Genomic DNA, 19,398 nt, shown 5'->3' on the forward strand with positions numbered 1-19,398 from the left:
CCCACCTGCATCCTGCCTGTGGCCTGCCTCACTCACAGTAGAAGCGTCAATCAAAGGCCAGGGGCCAAACACTGGATCTGCTGGCTCCAAACCTTCCCTGTCCCAGTCAGACTCCTCCTCCAACAACCGGCTATAATGCTTTCTCCATGCATCTTTAATATCCCCACTGTTCACCACTACCCTTCCTTCATCATTCTTCACACACTGCTCACCTGTAGAGTCCCAATTATCCCTCTTCATCTGTTTTGCCACCTTAAATATCATATTTTTCCTTTCCCCATGATTTACATTTTCAAGGAAAAGTCTCTGTGACTCAGACTTTGTTCTGTATACCTCTCTTCTAGGCCACGTTTGGCAGCCAAGTATTCCTCCTTGTTACCACCCTTCTTCCATTCCCGGAAAAGCCTTCTTTTCTCCTTAACTGCAGCATCTACACCCTCATCCCACCACCAAGTTACTTTATGTCTTGGTGGGCCTCTTGTCCAACTGCATATTACATCAAATATATATATATGCACATATATACAGTACAGTATATATGTACAGTAGACCCCAGTTATCCGCGGGAGTTATGTTCCAGAGACCCCCGCGGAAGGCAAATTTCGTGGATACTGAAGTCATCATCACAAAATGGCATATTATTTCCACATAAGCTAAGCACATCCCTGAAAAAATAAAAACATTCTTTAAAATATTACAAATACATATTAACACTCACCAAAAGACTGTGTGTTCTCTTCATAACCTTCATACATTGATGACGATTGCTGTATGATGATGATGATTGCTGTATAGATGACGATGATACCTGTATGATGATGATGATGATTGTAGTGCAGTTCCTACAGTGCCAGTGTGATGAAGCAACGAGATGTGTGGCGGCACTGTAGGTTAGCTGGGAGTTTAGTCTGATCCTTTTGACAGGACGCCAGATAACACCTTACGCTCTCTCTTTGGCTTAGAAGGATTGCTTTTATTCTTTGCTTGTTTCTTGGGAGCCATTTTTCACTTACACAATAAAGTAGAGTTGTAAACACGAGAAGGGTGATGACGACATAAGTAACGAACTGATTGGTGCTTACAGTAAGACTGGCAGAGTGGGGGAATGCCTGTGGGTGCAGGTATGTTAAGTATAGCAGCAAAAGAAGTGCGCGTTGCATGCCAATTTAAAATTAAGTTACAGTGTATAGTACAGCACTGTATTAAAATAAGTTTCATCCGCGGAAACTTAAATCCGCGGATGGAAATTCCGTGTATAAAAGGGTCTGCTGTATATATATATATATATATATATATATATATATATATATATATATATATATATATATATATATACACGCACATAGTGTAGAGTGATTGCAGGACAGGGGATCAATTGAAATAAGAAATGAATATATTAAGAGCAAGAAGCACATGAAGAGACTAGTGAAGAGGAAAAAGGAGGTAAATGATGATCTAGGAAGAAAAATGAATGCAAATTACTCTGAAAATGGGAAGTTATTCTGGAAAGAGGTGCAGAAATATAGAAGTGACAGATGAAAGAAATATGAAAATGTGAAGGATGTAAGTGGTACATTGTTAAACCATGGGGATGAAGTAACGACCAGATGGATAGAATATTTTGAAAGCCTGATGGATGGGAATAGAGAGAGCAGAGCTGCTGTAAACGTGATTGGTTTTGGGGATGTACAGAGAAGAAATGCAGTGATAGGAAACATGACACTCGCACAGGTGAAGAATGCTGTAAACAGCTGAAAAATGGGAAAGCAGCTGGGGTCGATGAGGTGTATGCAGAGATGATTAAGTGTAGTGGAGAGAGCTGAATGAAATGCTAGTTGGAGGTATGTAAGAAGGCATGGATGAGTGAAACTGTGCCAGCATAGTGGAAAAAGGCTGTGAATTGTACCCGTGCAAAAATAAAGGTGAACGAAGTGAGTGCAAGAATTATCATGGCATAAGATTATTGAGTGTAGTAGGGAAGGTACAGTACTGTATATGGAAGAATTATTTTAGAGAAAGTAAGAGAGATATCAGAAGTCCTGGTGAGTGATGAACAGGGTAGCTTCAGGAGTGGCAGAGGATGTGTGGATCAAATATTTGCAATGAGACAGATAGTGGAGAAGGCTTGTGAGAAGGACTATAAGATGTTTATGGCATTCATGGATCTGGAAAAAGTATACACCAATGTAGACAGAGAAGGACTGTGGAAGGTTTTTCACATATATGGTGTAGAATGGTAAGCTGCTGGGTGCCGTCAATAGTTTTTATGATGGTAGTGAAGCATGTGTAAGGGTAAATGGACATCTATGTGAATGGTTTCACTATTGGTGTGGGCATGCAACAAGGTTGTATGATGTCCCCATGGTTGGTCAGTATATATGTGGATGGGGTGATGAGAGAAATAAAAATACAAGTAATGGAGAGAGGGATGGTGGTGGTACTGAGTGGTGATGGATGGAATATCTCAAATTTGTTGTATGCTGATGATGCAGTACTACATTGCAAATACCAGACAAGAGCTTGACAGACTAGTGCAGGGTTTTGCTGATGTCTGTGAACGTTGTGCCTTGAGAGTAAATGCAAAAAAGAGTAAAGTGATGGTTATTGAGAGAGAAGGTGACTCCCAATTTAACGTTACAGTGAATGGAGAGAGACTGGAATTGGTTAGAGAGTTCAGATACCTGGGTACAATGATAGAAAAGACAGGAAAATGTGCAAAAGAAGTGGAAAGTAGAGTGACACAAGGAAGGACTGTAGCTGGTGCATTGAAGGCCTTCATAAGAAACAGAGACTTGAATGTAGCAGCAAGGCTTAGATGAAGGTGTGTTAGTGCCAGCTTTAACATACGGATGTGAAACTGTGGTGTGGCATGAAGATGAAAAGTCAAGAGTGAGAGCAAAGGAGATGGGACTGCTGAGGAATGTATTTGGAGTATAGAGAGTGGATAGGATATGAAATCATGTGATTTGTAAAAGATGTGGAGTGAGGAAGGCTGTGGACACCAGAATCGAAGAGAGTGTACTGAGATGGTATGGTCATGTGGAGAGAATGGATAACAATAGAGTGTGAAAAGTATACCTGAGCTGATTTTGAAGGAGGGAGGAGGAGAGGTAGGCCAAGGAGAAGGTGGAGGGATATGGTGGATGTGTGTGAGGAAGAGAGGTTTAGAAGTCAGTGAGGCTAGGGGACTGACGAGTTCGAGGTGGCTGGATGAATATTGTGAGGAGAAGCCCATTATCAGGGATTTGGCATCCCTTTTTTACGTGACAGCATCCAGATTGACTCTATCGGATATGTTTATGTGAAGCTACAGACGATGGTGAATGTTTTTGGCATATCAGATAGAGCCAGGTTTCTGGGGGCTTGAATGATGAGTGAATGGAAGCGTGGCCCATTGGATTGGGGAAATTTGGGCTTTCTGGACATTGTTACTCCTCACCCTGCCCTAGGGTAGGAAAAGGTAGGATAGGGGGTCCAGATGATGATGATGATATATGTATGTACAGTAAAAGTCAATTAATCTGATCACTGATAATCCAAAAATCCCAATAATCTGAATTTTTGAAGAAGGCTGACAAAAACTCCAAAAGTTAAGTAACTCAAAATTAGAAAATTCAAACTGGGCGCCAAATGCGCCGAAGTGCCAAGCGGTGTGGTCATGGATCAGGTAATGCATGGATTGGCAACTCCTCGTAAACAACTGACCACTTTTGGATCTGTACCGTAGGTTTAAGGAATTTTCCACAGTAATACATATTAAGTTTTTGTGCTTATACAATATGTGCTTTTTGTGCTTTTACAATTACTTACTCTCTCTAATTGGATTTACCTGCCTACAACTGCTGTTTTCAACACTGCACATTACTGGTGAGTTAAACAACCCATAACATCTCGTAAGTTAACAGGTACAGTTCGTGTCTTCAGTACAGTAGAGTCGTGATTTAAGACCAAACAAAACAACGATTTAACAATAACATGGGCATTTAATTTCTCCCATAATTAATTAATAGCATGGTAATACCAGTCAATTCCGTGAGAGAAACTGGGAAATGGGTGCGTTTTGGTATTGGATTTCCAGTTAAGACTCGTATATTATGCTTACGTCAGTCACTGATTGGCTTCCTCGACCCGACAACCCACGTGACCCCCATACCATTTGCCACAGCCTGCTGCCTACCTCACTACCTCAGTGTTGTGTGAACGTTCGCTGTGAAGAGAAGTTTATTTGTTTATTTCCTTACTCCTCGTTTCCTCTCAGAACTGAGCACGTGGTTCCAAACTAACTTTACTTATGCCTAAACACCCTGAAAGTGCTATGAACACAAGAAAAGCATTTATTCTGAATGAAAATGTAAAAATGTTGGACGAAGTAGCGTGTGGTATTGGAGCAATGCAAATGATCAGACAGATAAAATGAGTCGGGATGGTTACAATGTGGATAGTTTTCTTTGTTGGAAAAATGATTTAATGATGAAGGAGCAGTACAATTCATGTATTCCCCTATAGTCCTACAAGAGAGAGATAGAGAGAGAGAAAATGCTTTGTGCTCGATCTTTGTTATGGACTGACTGTCTTTGGTCGAGAAAATTCGGATCTTATGATACGTGAAGACACTACGTGTTCACATGAATAGTTAGGTAAGATAATTATGTGAGTTCATTTCTTGTGAATTATACTGCCATACAAATTATACTGCTTGGCTGATCTGTTTATTTTTCGCGATTACTTCATTCGTGTGTATTGAGAAGTGAGATACACAATCACTCCATGCTGATGACTTCTTTATAGCTTTTTTGTTCTTTATTGTTGATGACTAATGGCTTTCAAAAAGTTTCACACTGAATTTTTTTTTTTTTTTTTTAATGAGCACCAAAAATGATTCGTGACGAAATATGCATGATGCTGGGTGGCCATTATTCACATGTTGAGTAGGTCAAGTTTTTGCTTGATAATGAGGACTTTCAAGAGGCTTAGTGGCAATCCTTGGTGATTAAAATTTTTATGGGGAGTATTAGGAGACAAAATTGATTGGTTAGGTTAGGTCAGAATGCAGTAGCTATGCACTGATGTGTCCAGTCAGTGAGGCTGTATGTAAACACACTGTCATCGGTGCCTTAAGGCAGACGTATTTGTAATAATCTATCATTAAATATATTTTTAACAAAAAATATGAGGCTCCTAGAACCTAACCCTCTATTTTACATGTAAATATATGTCATGTTTTAGCGCGAAATCGATTTTGCATGAGGTTCTGTATAATCTATCTCGTGTTGTGTGAAGACTCTTAATACATTATTAAGTTTAAAAATTTGTGTAATATGTAATGTAATGTTAATATGTGCCATATTGTATTATGAATGAATGAAAAGTGATCCGTTCAGTAAAATTTCAGTTTAAACATGAAATTACGTGTCTTAGGGGTCCCACCCCAAAATCCAAAAAATCTGATAATCTTCAGATTGATCCACTGCCATTCAGATTAATGGACTTTTACATATATATATATATATATATATATATATATATATATATATATATCAAGAAAAAGATATATATAGATAGATAGATATATATAGATAGATATATATATATATATATATATATATATATATATATACATGTATATATATATATATATATATATATATATATATATATATATATATGTATATGTATATATATATATATATATATATATATATATATATATATATATATATACAGTAATCCCTCCAATATCCGACGTAATAGGGCCATAGGCAGGTCTGGATAGTGGTCCTGTCCGGTTATTGGGCCCCAGCCTCCTGGACTTGTACTTATGGACCCTAACTCAGAGAAACACCTATACAACCCCCTCTGGACATGCATAGCACCTATTTAAGACCCAAATCACACCAATAAGGGACATAAAAGACTGAAATAAATGCAAAAGAACCATAAAATGAGGTTTTAGAGGTGAGTTTATACAATATTAAACATTCTGGGTACTTACAAGTCCCTGGCTCCTGGACTGGTTTGAACCGCCAGTTTGCAGTCCACAGTTAATCCTCTGCACTCTAAATTCTAATTTCTTAACACTGCACAACACTGTAAATTCCTGTGTGTTCTAGTGGCGAGGTATTGCAGTTTATTCACTGTTTATTCACAAAAAACAAGCACCTGTGGCTTGCACTATTATGAGCATTTGCTCTCGATCGGAGTTAAGCTGTGACTGTTGATGATGGCGGGGTAACAGAGTTGCCAGATCGCAACGGCCACATTACCAATCTCCACAACTTTCATTACCAAGTTTAATTTTTCATTACCAAATTCATAAAGCTAGCATTTATTCTTCACTAATTATATATACAAGTGGAAATACATGTAATCACTCTCCTTATAATTAACACCATGTTGATTATTTTCATGCTGTATAGGGTAGCAGATTAATCAGAGAGAGCAAATAATCCACCATCTCTATCCTGTGTATCCTCATACATGTGAAAAATCCATTTGGTAATGCATTATTCTGATTCATTACCAAATGAATTTTTCATTACCAAATTGGCCCACACTTGGTAATGAAAAATACCAAATGGCAACCTGACAGGGGAGGGAGGAGGAAGGAAGGGATGAAGGGACCATGGTGTAACAGCTGTTCAGCGCCAGACGGCAATTTCAAATTGCGGGTGGGAAAAAAGTCAGATTTTTTTTGAATTTTTTGCCGTTTTTGGCCCATTTTGGGAATATTGGATCCCAGGATGATTGTGTCCGGTTAGTGGGGATGTTCGGATATTGGGCGTTTGGATAGTACAGGGATTACTGTATATATATATCTATCTATCTATTGCCAGACACCTCAATCCCGTTTGGGGTGGCCACAAACAAATCGCCTCCAAGTCGCCCTGTCCCCCGCCATTTCACTTCCCTGCTCCCAACTCACACCCCCCTCTCTCATATACCTCTCCACCCCATCCCTCCATCTCATCCTCGGCCTCCCCCTCCCTCTTCCCCCCTCCACCTCACTCACATACACTCTCTTTGTCAGTCTTTCACCCTCCATCCTCTCCACATGGCCAAACCACCTCAGTGTGTTCCTCATAACGCTTCCTATCACATCCACATCCACACCACAACGGTCCTTTATATCCTCATTCGTAAGCCTGTCTCTCCATGTGACTCCACAGGCTCCCCTTAAATAACTCATTTCCACTGCTCTCACTCTTGACTTGTGTCCTTCCAACAACGTCCAAGCTTCACTTCCGTACGTTAGTGTTGGTATCACAATACTGTCATGTAGTAACTTTTTCACTTTCATGCTCACTTCCCTGTTTCTTATCACTGCTTTCAAAGAACCAGCAACCTTTCTTCCCTGCTGTACCCTTTCAAGCACTTCACCCTCCAAACCTCCATCCTTACTCATCACACTACCCAAGTACTTAAACGTACTCACATTTTCCAATTCCTCACCATCCAACCTCGCTGTACATTCACTGACTTCACCTCTCCCAAAGACCATCACTTTACTCTTCCCTACATTCACCTTTAGATTCCGTTTCTTACACACTCACTCAAACTCATCCACCAAGCCGTGCAGCTCCCCTTCGTCTTCACTCAACAACACAGTATCATCTGCAGACAACAGTACAGGGAGTTTCCAAACACTATCCTCTCTCACCAGGGCCACTCCAACATCCACTACCCTACCTTGTACCTCTTTTATTACCCCATCCATGTACAGATTGAACAACCATGGAGACATGACACATCCCTGTTTCAACCCAACTTTCAAAGAGAAAAATTCACTTAGTTCACCATCCACACGCACAACCTTTGCACCATCGTACATACTCTTCACAGCATTCAACAACTTCCCATCTACTCCATATATTCTTAATACTTTCCACAATCCTTGTCTATCCACCCTGTCATATGCTTTCTCCAAATCCATGGAAGCCGCATACAACTTCTTTCCCTTCTCTAGAAACTTTTCCACTAAAGATCTGAGAATGAATATCTGATCTACACAACCTCTTCCCTTCCTAAAGCCTCTCTGTTCTTCTCCAACTAATTTCTCTGTTCTTTCTCTAACTCTGTCAATAAGTATCCTACCATACACTTTTCCTATTATACTAAGAAGACAAATGCCCCTATGATGACCACACACTTCTTTTTCCCCTTTTCCTTTGTACAAGGGAATAATTATACCTGACTTCCAATCCTCCGGGACTCTACCTTCCTCCCAGGCCAGTCTGCATATCTTCCACATCCATTCTACTACTCTCTCACCCCCATGCTTCAGCATTTCACCACACACTCCATCAATTCCTGGGGCTTTCCCTGATTTAACTTTCTTCATTGCTTCCACAACTTCTATCCTACTGATTTCTTCCTGTCTTCTCACCTCCCTCCTTCTCCCAGCCATTCCCCAGCCACTTATACTCGCATTACTTACATCCTCTATGTTCAACAATTCCTTAAAGTGTTCTCTCCATCTGGTCACTTTTTCTCTGTTCTCCACTAGTAATCTACCATTTTTATCTTTCACTCCCCTGCTAACTTCACTTCCACCCTGTCTTACTCTTTTCACCTCTTTCCAGAACATTTTCTTACAGTCCCTCCACTTTACACTCAAATTCCTTCCAAATTCCTCATCCACTCTCTTCTTACTCTCTCTTACTAATCTTTTCACCTTTCTTTCTTTCTACATATAACTCTCTCTTCCGCCTCTCAACTTCTTCCACGCCCCTATTTCTCATCCATTCATTGTATGCTTTCTTGTTTTGTGCCACAGCCTGTCTCACCTCTTCAGTCCACCATGCTGTTCCTTGCACCCCCCCTCCGTCTTCTCTTCCTTCCACACACCACATCACATGCTGCACATATTTCTTCTGTAAATATCCTACACACACCTTCCATGTCTCCTGTCTGCTCCAATTCATATTTGCCCAATCGTTCCTCCACTTCTCTCTTATACTCTGCCTTTTTCTCATCCTCTTGTAACCTTTCCACTCTCCTTGCAACTACTCCTTCCTCTTGTCTTTCCCTTCTTCTATTCCTCCGTCTTACTTGAATTCACACTCACAAGTACTTATTACCCTACATAGAGTCTCTACCAGACAGCCTAAGCCACTGGGTAGAGGTACGTTGGCTGCATCTTCCCTACTTGTAGGGATAGGCCAGTCCTGCCGTGGACGCTCAACGGCTGATGATGATGATGATATATATATAACTTAGGAAGGGTATGAGTAATACAGTAGCATTTAATGTACTGAATGCAAAGATTGGCTGAGTAAGAGATGGCATGAAGTTGTCAGTTTGAGTTTGGTGGTGGATTTCTGATGCAGTAGATGTAGGGGCAGAGCTGTATCTATGGCAGTATGTGAATACATATTGTGCACAATTTCTGGTACCTTGATGATGTCATCAGTGTAGAGATTAGGGCTAAGCAAAGCACCATTGAAAGAGTGAAGTGAATGATGAAAGTTCAGAGAATTGCTACCAATCCAGACATCTGGGGGTGCTCATTATCCCCTAAAAGGAAAGCATTTGATACCTATGTTTGGAATGTCGTGATATATAGTAGTGACTTAAGAGAGTAAAAGAGGATATAATGATACTGAATTAAAATGATGTGTGAATGATCTGATGGTTAATGTGGAGTGGTGGTTTAGTGGGTAATTATTGCGTTCCAATTGGATTGAACCCGAAGGTTTATATCCAAGGGATGGTTGGGGTTTATTGCTCACGTGATGCCACTCAGGGATGAGTGTGGCTGGTCACTCTCATCTTAAATGTCAGGACCAACTGCCTAGCCCTGGGCTTCTACGTTCCTCATGGGGCAACATAGGATTGGATGATGGATGGATGGAAAACTGGTTTGGTAGATATCATCCAGAGATCTGATAAGCCTGCTGGGAATGGAAATAGAAAGCAAGAGGTTGAGATGATTTGGACATGTTAGGAGAGAGAACGTGGGGAGTTGAGTGAGGAGATATAGAAATGCTGAAGTACTGGGTTGTCAAAAGAGAGTTAAGACTTAGGAAGACATGGGATGAGGTGGTGAGTGCTGAACTCAGATCTAGAGATATTACTAGAGTACAGTACTTTCACATGGAGCATTGTCATCAGATGAACCTGTCTGACTAATGTTTTATTGCAAATAGACGTATAGCTGAAAATAATGGTGAAAATTATGTGAAATGTGAATAGTGAGATCTTACTTGATCATTTAAATTCTGTATTATAGAAATTGATAATTAACTGGTGTAAAGAGTGGAATTTCATAGTTTTTATATTGGTACAGTAAATTGAGAGATAAATATGTATATGCAACATGGAGCAGGAGCATAATTCTTAACTGGACATTTTAAGATCAGCATTCAGAAGTTTTGCATGCATAGCTTCTTGTTTAGGATAGGTCTTACTGAAGTGGCTAAAGTATGAAAGTACAGTACAGCTCTGCTTTGGCATGGAAAATTTGGTCAGTATCAGTACAGCACAGTATCTGGATTGTAAGAGGGATATTACATACAGGTCTATATAACTCAGATACAGATAAAAGATCAGTACAGATTTTTGCTGTTTACAGTACACATGAGATTTCCAACTCCCAGTTACAAAAGTACAGTACAGTACGAAGCTGTATGTACCGTACAACATAATGGTGTTCTCCCATTATTTTTTCCTGTGATTTTTTATTGGGAGTTCAGTTCTTATGTGAACTTCATAATGTCTGTTGTGTCATAGTGTTTATTTTTATGATGATGAGAATGATAATTAAAATCCGTATAAATTTGTCATTTCTTTTGGCTGACACTTTCATGTCTCTCTAGTAAATATAAGAAATCGTGGTTGCTGGCAGGGTAAACAGCTTGTGTACTGTTTGCATAAACAAGCACTAGTATACAGAACTACCCAAATGTACACATAACATAGAAGACTCTGGATGCTAGTCTTACATCTCACACACTGTTTTCTGAGATTAATTGTGCCTTTTCTCTGCTTCTTTCTATTTACCTTGTTTCCTTTAAGCGTGTGGGCATACCTGACTGAGTACCAAGGAAACTTCAGTAAGATGAATAACAACACTTTACCCATAGTGTCCAGAGTGCAATTACTCTACCATCTTATTCATTTCCTTGTCTTGAGTTATTTTTTCTTAATATTCCTTCCATCTGCCACATTCCTCTAGTTGACTGTATGCAGTAAAGCACAGATTTCTTGATATTAGAAAAAGAAGAATGACCATAAATATCAGCAGTACATGAAGAGATAAGAAAGCATTTACAGTACTTACGTAAACACACAACTGATCAAACTTACAATGAGTAGACACTGGCAGTACCTTATTCAGTGATATTTTTTTCCACTTATAATATTAGTCGCCTTGATCCTGTATCACTCTTTACGTTAGTAAGAGTGTCCTTTAATTAGGCCACACAAAGCATGCAAGTAAGCAGCATTCAGAAATGCAGGTAGATAACAGTAATGGTTGTAAGAGCATTCAGTCACTCCACAGACACCTCTCAGTTCTACAAATTACTAAACAATATCACCAAATCACAAATATGCGCCTCTAACACAGCCATCACCTCCAACACCTAACATCCCTTCCTGCAAAGAACAGCAAACATACTCATAAACAATTGCACAAACATAAGTCAACACCAACATACACAGAGTCTGAAAAACAGCCCTCTCATCATAGGCAGTTCTTTCCACTGGATCACAATGCAACCCCCTTCACAGCAGAAGAGACAACGTTATCAAGAAGACAAAGAATTCTACAAGCACAGGGCCAGATGGCATCAGCAACCAACACCATAAGCATTTAGGACCACAAGGTATCGAGGCCCTTACAAACATCAGCAACTGCTCATACACACATTCTGTCATTCCCAGTATAAGGAAACAGAGCAGTCATCATTATATTTAATCCAAACAGAGACCCAACACTGTCTTCTTCATACAGCCCCATAACACTACAGGGCATACCATCCAAAATAGCTGAATGTCTCATTCTCAACAAAGTAAAACTCCCTGTCCCTCCCTCACAACATGGTTACTGAGCACTGCACTCTACAAGCACCTTACTGGCTAATCTCACACAACAAGCACCAAATGACATCAGCTCCACAGCACTCGTTCAGTGTTCACTTTTCACAACAATAGGTATTAGTAAAGCCTTCAGTGCTACCTGCATCATAAATGAATCACCAAGATATACAACACAAATTGGAGAACGACGCCAAATGTTGGACTGCAATCTCTTTATCTGGTAGACAATCTCTATTACATTCTAGGGCAAATTATCATGAACACAAAATGTTGGACTGCAATCTCTTTATCTGGTAGACAATCTCTATTACATTCTAGGGCAAATTATCATGAACACAAAATTTCCCTAATGGAGTTCCACAGGCACTGTTCTCTTTAACCAGTAACTGCATGATATTCCACACCTACATCATAACAGCCACATGCCACATTGCAGACACAGACTGCACACTACAACAGAACTGCCTCAGCACACTGCAGACTTAGGTTGAGGACAACAGTCTAAAGATCACCCCAGCCAAATCCACCACCACATTCATCACCAGCAGTAAACATGAACACAGGTACTCCCCTCACATCACACTTAACAGTGTACCATACATGTGCCCCACACACTATCCATTAAGATTCTTAGAGTGACATATGCCACCAGACTCACCTTCAAGGACCACGAACAAGACATCAAGAGGCAATGCACCGCCAGACTCAGTGCACTCTGAGCAACTACAGGGCCAGACTTTGGACAACAAAAACAAACTGTCTCCTTACACTACAAATAATACCTTCGATCAGTGATGTCTTATGCCTCTCCAGCATGGGCTTCCATCCTATTAATACCCACTGCAACACCTTGCAAGTCATACAGAACAGTACCCTACACATTGCTAGTGGCAGCACCAAAACCACTTCCACAGCTCCCTTACACTCTGAAACTAAAGTCCTCCCTGTCAGAGACAACCTTTATATGAGGGGCACACAGTTCCATGCAACAGCCTGTTCCAGTACACAACACCCCTCTCATTACATGACAGAGACACACAGCACATCTAGGCACATATAACACTCACCACACATTCATTATCAAACCCTCTACAAAAATATTGCACCTCCAGATAATTCAGCACTAGCAATGAAAAAACACCTACATACCCACTTCACATGCATGTCAGTACAGTACTTCAGTCACAGCACCATGCTACAAGCACTCCCTCATGATATGCACCCACCGGAGGAGTCCTTAAAAGAAATTATCGAGCTCACTTAGCTAGGCTTAGAACAGGACATTACCCAGCCCTTCTCAGCTACCAGCTTAGATTTAGCTGTGTGGAATCACAGATGACACATGCCCAGCTTGTAGACTAGACCTGCACAGTATAACACATACTGGAGCACTGCATAATACATGCCATACTAAGACAGACACCTCATCAGCAGTGTAGGGACCCAATGGGACCACCTTATAGGAACAGTGCTTACCTGTGGTTGACAGGCCTTGAACAACAACAACAAGTATCAGCAAAAGGGCCAATATTGGTTATATGCCAGTAATTCAGCAGATCAAAATGAACACAGTCCTGTATATAAAGTAGGTCCGTTTTTCTGACATTCTCTTCACAGTATTATGCAACCTGTTTAATTGTGATGTATCTTTGTGAATGTATTGATAATATTGTATGGATATTTTTACCATTGCAGTTCTTTAGCCAAATATCTCCAGTTCTATGTGTTGGTATTTTTCAGATGTAATTTTAAGTTTTGTGTGGTAATTTTTTTATCACTGAATTTAGCACAGAACATGGGAATACCATGATGTCAAAGTTTCTTGTTTGGCATTTAGCCACCTGCTTGATTGTGACAACTTTTTTTCAGGGTGATCATCTAAGCCATGGTGGTGCTGGCCCCCACTAGTGACCTGACCACCACTGGCAGCAGTGTGGCCCTCCTAAACCACTGGCCATACAGGGGGTTGTGAAGGCCCCCACCCCCACCCCTTTTAGGGGCTGCTATGTACAGCTGAGCCACCCTCATGGCCTGTGCGAGAGAGGCAAGAGTGGCGCATCCATGTGGCAGGGGATTGTGACCTAGGGCAATTATATGTGTTTAGTGTATATTTTTTAAGCAGCCAAGAATGGGAGAGTTGGGAACAATTGTTTAGGACACCAGGGCTCCCTAACCCCCCTGCCCAGTGCAGCTCAGTGTGTGGTCTCCGTCGTGCGATCTTCCACAACATATCTCGCAGCCAATCATATCACAAGGCAGCCTAAGCTTGGTCGGGATGTGACAGTGTCCATAGCTTCACTTATAATGAAACGTGCAAAATGAAGTTCTGCCAGTCACGGTATGTACATGAGCTCCCAAAGAATATGTGCAAGGATGAGCACTAGACTCAAAATTATTGTAAGAAATTGGAAAGTTTATATAAAGAGCAACAAGATGCCTTGAAGAGTGAAGTGAAGCTGATTAGTGCAGTGTAATGAACTGAGAGTTGGCTTCTGTTCCAGTGAAATATATGGGGCTGGAAGTGAGGACCGAGCAGTGAACCTGACATTATTAGGCTTAGCATTGTATACATAATAACTATACATTGTGTACAGAATGACTCATTATTTTATTAAACAAACATTTTTAGCTAGTTGATCTATTCTGAAAAAAATACAAAAACAATTGTAATGTAAAGAATGCACAATGCTATTATGAACAGATGGTTTACATCAAGGAATAAGATTCGGAAGCTAAAATGAAATGGTAGCTTCACTGTGTTGAGCAACTCCCCTTTTAAGTGCATAATTTTAGTGTAGTTGTTAGTGCTTCCCATTTTCCTGTGTTCATCTGCTGACTTTATTGATATATATATATATCATATATATATCTTTTATTTTTTATTTTTACTTATTATTTACACCTTGAATTCTACTGTATGTCGACCTTGTATCATGAGTGGAGAGAGGTCGTGAGTTCTGCCTCATCATTGGCTACTGTCAAGGAAACCTAGTGATATTTCTTTATTAATTAGAGACTTTAACTTGTTATATTCAGCTAAGGAACAGCAGCTTGAAAGACATTTTGTGTAGCTTTGTTGTTTAGCAAGTATCATTCGATATTGCAAGAAATTTTATTACAGTATATCCAAATTGCAGCTGAATGTCATTCATAAATTTTTGTATGACATAGCATTGTTAAAAACTTTATGATGGCAAAATGGTGTGGATTTCATGCAATAATATAATTCTAAAACATTCCAATTGAAGTTTTATATAGCTTTTTTTTATTTATATTTATATTTTTTTCATTACCAAATACCAATCCCACTCATCTTGAACTACCGTATACTTTCATCATTGAACTATGTGTATATAGCAGGTACATGGTGGTGTTTGCACATGTCTTATTAACATCCAGTTCTAATGGATCATATTACAAATTTACTGAACACAACCATGACCCTGAATTTCTTACACCATTTGCTGTAGGCTGGCAGGATTAGACTGTCAGGTTACTCAAGGCACAGCTAATTGGAGACCACGATCCTCCAGTGTGATTTATATATTTGCTTTCAACTTTAAAAAAAAATATTTTAACCATGAATTGGTTCAAGTATAAGTAAATTATTAGAAAAGAAATTTGTTGATTTGGTGAGTTCTCAACTATGTAGATATTATAATGGTTTGTTGAGATAATATTTAATGACAGGAGCAGCCAGCATTAGATTCATGGACTTTTCCTTGTGCATTTTTGAAATATTCATTATTAAAAATACTTTTACTCAGAAATATTCCATCCATCCTGGTCCGCCTGAGACTCGCAGGGGCCCCTACACCCCTTCATCTCCACGCTCACCCGGCAATCCAGCAACTTGACGGCCCTACAACACCCGCCACCCCCGTGTCCTCCCGCTGGTCTTGGTAGGGAGTGTAGAGTGGAGACCCAGTATTATACGGGACTGGACAACTTTGCATTTGTTCAAGAGCTGCCAGAGTTATTATGGCTTATATTGTATATTTGAATATATGTAGTCTTTAACAAAGTTGATCAATACAGAGGTCTAATCCATTTTGTACTATTGAATTATATTTCACAAGCCTTGATAAATTATGTGCATCTGAGACCAAGTAGCAAATCTTTTCAGTATTGTATACTTCAGGGTCTCCAGTTTAGAGTTCAGGCACCAGTCTAGTGTGCCTCAGAGCTTCCAGGCACTGCGGCACTTGACTCAGTCAAATGACGTGATGTGTACAAATATTGTAGAAGAGTGCAGTGGGCGCTGTGTCAGCCTATCCACGAGGGTACTCAACATGGACTTCATCTGTAGAATAATAAATGTGCCATTTTGCATTAGTGGATGTTTTATTTCAATACTATTGTATTTTTTAAAAATGCAAGAGAAGGAACTTCTCCTATGACTTATGGGATTCAAGAAATGGACAGCTAAAACAGGATTGTGGGTGACTAGATGCAGATGAAATGAAGAAACTCCATATGTAACTTTCCTTTGTACAGTAGTGTTGCAAGAGCTACTTATATATCACTACCTGTACTGGTTCTACCCATAAAATATTGTTGTACATTATATGTTGACTTCCATAGGTGCTGGTAAGTGAAGGGAGCAATCTCATATACAGTACTTCACTTTGTTGACCAGTTCTTTAGTCTGGATGGCTTGTGCTGATCATGACTGTGGCCTGTCATTTACTGATGATAAAAGTTTAGGGTGCACTACAGTGGGAGTTACTCCATACATTTAAGTAGACAGGGAAATACAGCCAAGTACAATAAAACTTTGTGGTAGGTGGGGGTGCTCACCATCCACTCAGTGTAATGATGCACTGGGTGTCTGCCCTCTCCTCTCTTTCTTCCTTCCTTTTCTGTCTTTCTTTCCTTCATTAATTCCTCTTCCTTTTGCACACAGGTGACTTTACACTTCCTCTTCTGCCTTTCTTTCCTTCATTCTTTCCTTGTCCTTCTGCCTATGGGTAACTTTACACTCAGTGACAAGCCAAATGGTTTCCTATACACTAGGAAACCATTTACTATGCTAGGTGGTAACCATATAACCAAATTATGGCGCCTGGTGGTTTAGCGGGTAATTAAGAAATAAGAGTGGCAGGAATCTGCATGAACAATGCATATAACCAACATACCATGTAGGCAATTCAAACTGTGAATATGCAAAAATAACATTGGAGTGTTGTATAAATATACAATTGAATATACATCAGTTTTGTGTTGGAGAAGGATTAACTGTATGTGGGGAACACAGGCCATGAAACAAAACAATCAAAGGAGGCCGGTTGATATAGTCACACATGTGAGATGAGTAAAGAAAAGTGAAAGGACAATGGAAATACTGTATATACAAGAATATACAGTTCCAAGTGAGGAGGGACATTGGATTATGAATAGAAAAGTAAGAAGATATAATTAGCACAATCATAATAATGACGGTGAGAGAGACTAAAATTAAATATGCCTTACTGAAAAGAGAAGGAAGGAAATACCTGTACGAGATAGAAATGGTAATTTGATGACTAAAGATTTGGATATAAAAGGAAGGTGGAAAGAGCACTTTGAATCTGTTCTAAATAGACCAATCCCAGCTGAAGAGGACATTTTGCCAGCCGAGAGAGATTTGCAGATAGAAACGGGATATAACTTTGGAAGAGGTAGCAAAATCTATAAAGGAGTTAAAGAATTTTAAGGCCCCAGGAGAGGATGGAATATTCCCTGAAATGCTTCAGGTGGAAAATGACGAGTTGATGAATGCGCTTTTGAAACTTTTTAATGTGGCTTGGGATAATGGTGGAATTCCAGAAGAGTGGAAAAATGGAGTGATTATAAAAATACCAAAAAAGGGAGATTTAAGTGTGTGTGGCAATTGGAGGGGGATAAGTTTGACACCTGTAGTTGCAAAAGTCTTTTCCAAAATCTTGTTGAACGAATAGAGCCAGTAATTGATAAAATTTTAAGAGAAGAACAAGCGGGATTTAGAAAAGGTCGAGGTTGTAATGATCAGATTTTTATTGTAAGGCATCTAATGCAACAAGCTAATGAGATGAAAATGCCACTTAGTATGTGTTTTGTGGATTTTGAAAAGGCGTTTGATAGTGTGTCACGTGGAGCTATGTTGAAAATTATGAGATTCTGTGGTATACCAGAAAAGTTTGTAAATATTATTAGAAGCCTGCATGAAGGTACTTTTTGTAAGGTAATGGTGGGTGGTTCTTTGAGTGATCCATTTCAAGTTAGGTCAGGAATGATTCAAGGAGGAGTTCTTTCGCCATTGTTGTTTGTTTTGGTTATGGATTATGTTATGAAAAAGGTTGTAAGGAGAACAGGTGCAGGAATTAACTGGAAAGAAAATAAGAAGCTGATGGATTTGGACTATGCTGATGATTTTGTACTGATTTGCGGAAGTATTTACGTAATGCAGAGGGTGCTTGATTGTCTGGTGGAGGAAGGAGAAAAAGTGGGATTAGTAATAAATTGTGGAAAGACTGAAATTATTAATATGAATGTGGAGAACCAAATCGATTGTGTAATTAGGAATAATGTGGTGAAGAATGTAAAAAACTTTAAATATCTGGGAACGATTGTATCATCTAATGGATCATTAAACAATGAAATTGAGGAGAGGATTAGACAGGCTTGGCGAGCTGTTGAAATGTTGAAATCTGTTTGGAATAATAATATGCTTTCGGTACATACTAAAGTGAAAATTTACAAGTCCGTGGTTAGACCAATTTTAATTTACGGGCATGAGTCATGGTACAGTACAATTGCAACAGATCAGAAAGTATTAGGATTTGAGAATAAAACACTGAGAAGGATTCTTGGGGTAAAGTGGCAAGACAGAGTTACAAATGCAATAGTAAGGGATATTACGAGAGTGGAACCAGTTAATGAATATGTGAGACTGTCTCGCTGGAAGTGGCTGGGGCACATATGCAGAAAAGAAGGTAATTTAATACAAGATGTGCCAAAGTGGACTGTTAGAGGAAGAAGAGGTAGAGGTAGGCCGAGGGAAACCTGGTTGAGGACAATGAAAAAAGAAGCAGGAGAAGAGTGTTGGTGGGACCTGAAGGAGATGGCAAGAGACAAATATTGGTGGAGAGAGTTCATTGAGGCCCTATGCATCCCGTGGGGTGCCACAGGAAATGATTGATTGATTGATTGATTGTATGATCAGTTCTATGACAGGCTATAACAGCTTCTCACCAATTGCAATCACAGGGGCTGGACCAAGATAGCACAGAGGATTTAGTGATGCAAAGTTTATTGATAATAAGCACTGATAAACAAGATCACCTCCTATAGGCCAGAATATCTTTCAGTGCAGGGAAGAACTTATTACAATCAAGTTTA

At 39.7% G+C, this 19,398-nt stretch overlaps 1 protein-coding gene across 5 annotated transcripts in view; it reads left to right on the forward strand.

Annotated features, from left to right (window-relative positions):
• The window catches only part of LOC145399071 (transcription factor 12-like), a 185,809-nt gene extending 169,451 nt beyond the window's left edge, over positions 1-16,358 (forward strand). For all 5 annotated transcript variants that reach the window (XM_080271822.1, XM_080271821.1, XM_080271823.1 and 2 more), the window contains one exon: positions 13,909-16,358. In XM_080271822.1, the coding sequence (XP_080127948.1) occupies positions 13,909-13,947 (39 nt within the window). In that variant the 3' untranslated portion in view covers positions 13,948-16,358. The remainder of the gene's footprint in view (positions 1-13,908) is intronic.
• Positions 16,359-19,398: the final 3,040 nt, after the last annotated feature.

This window comes from Coenobita brevimanus, chromosome 47, assembly GCF_032717465.1.
Source record: "Coenobita brevimanus isolate Jiangsu-jjx chromosome 47, ASM3271746v2, whole genome shotgun sequence".
NCBI classification, from domain to species: Eukaryota; Metazoa; Arthropoda; class Malacostraca; order Decapoda; family Coenobitidae; genus Coenobita; species Coenobita brevimanus.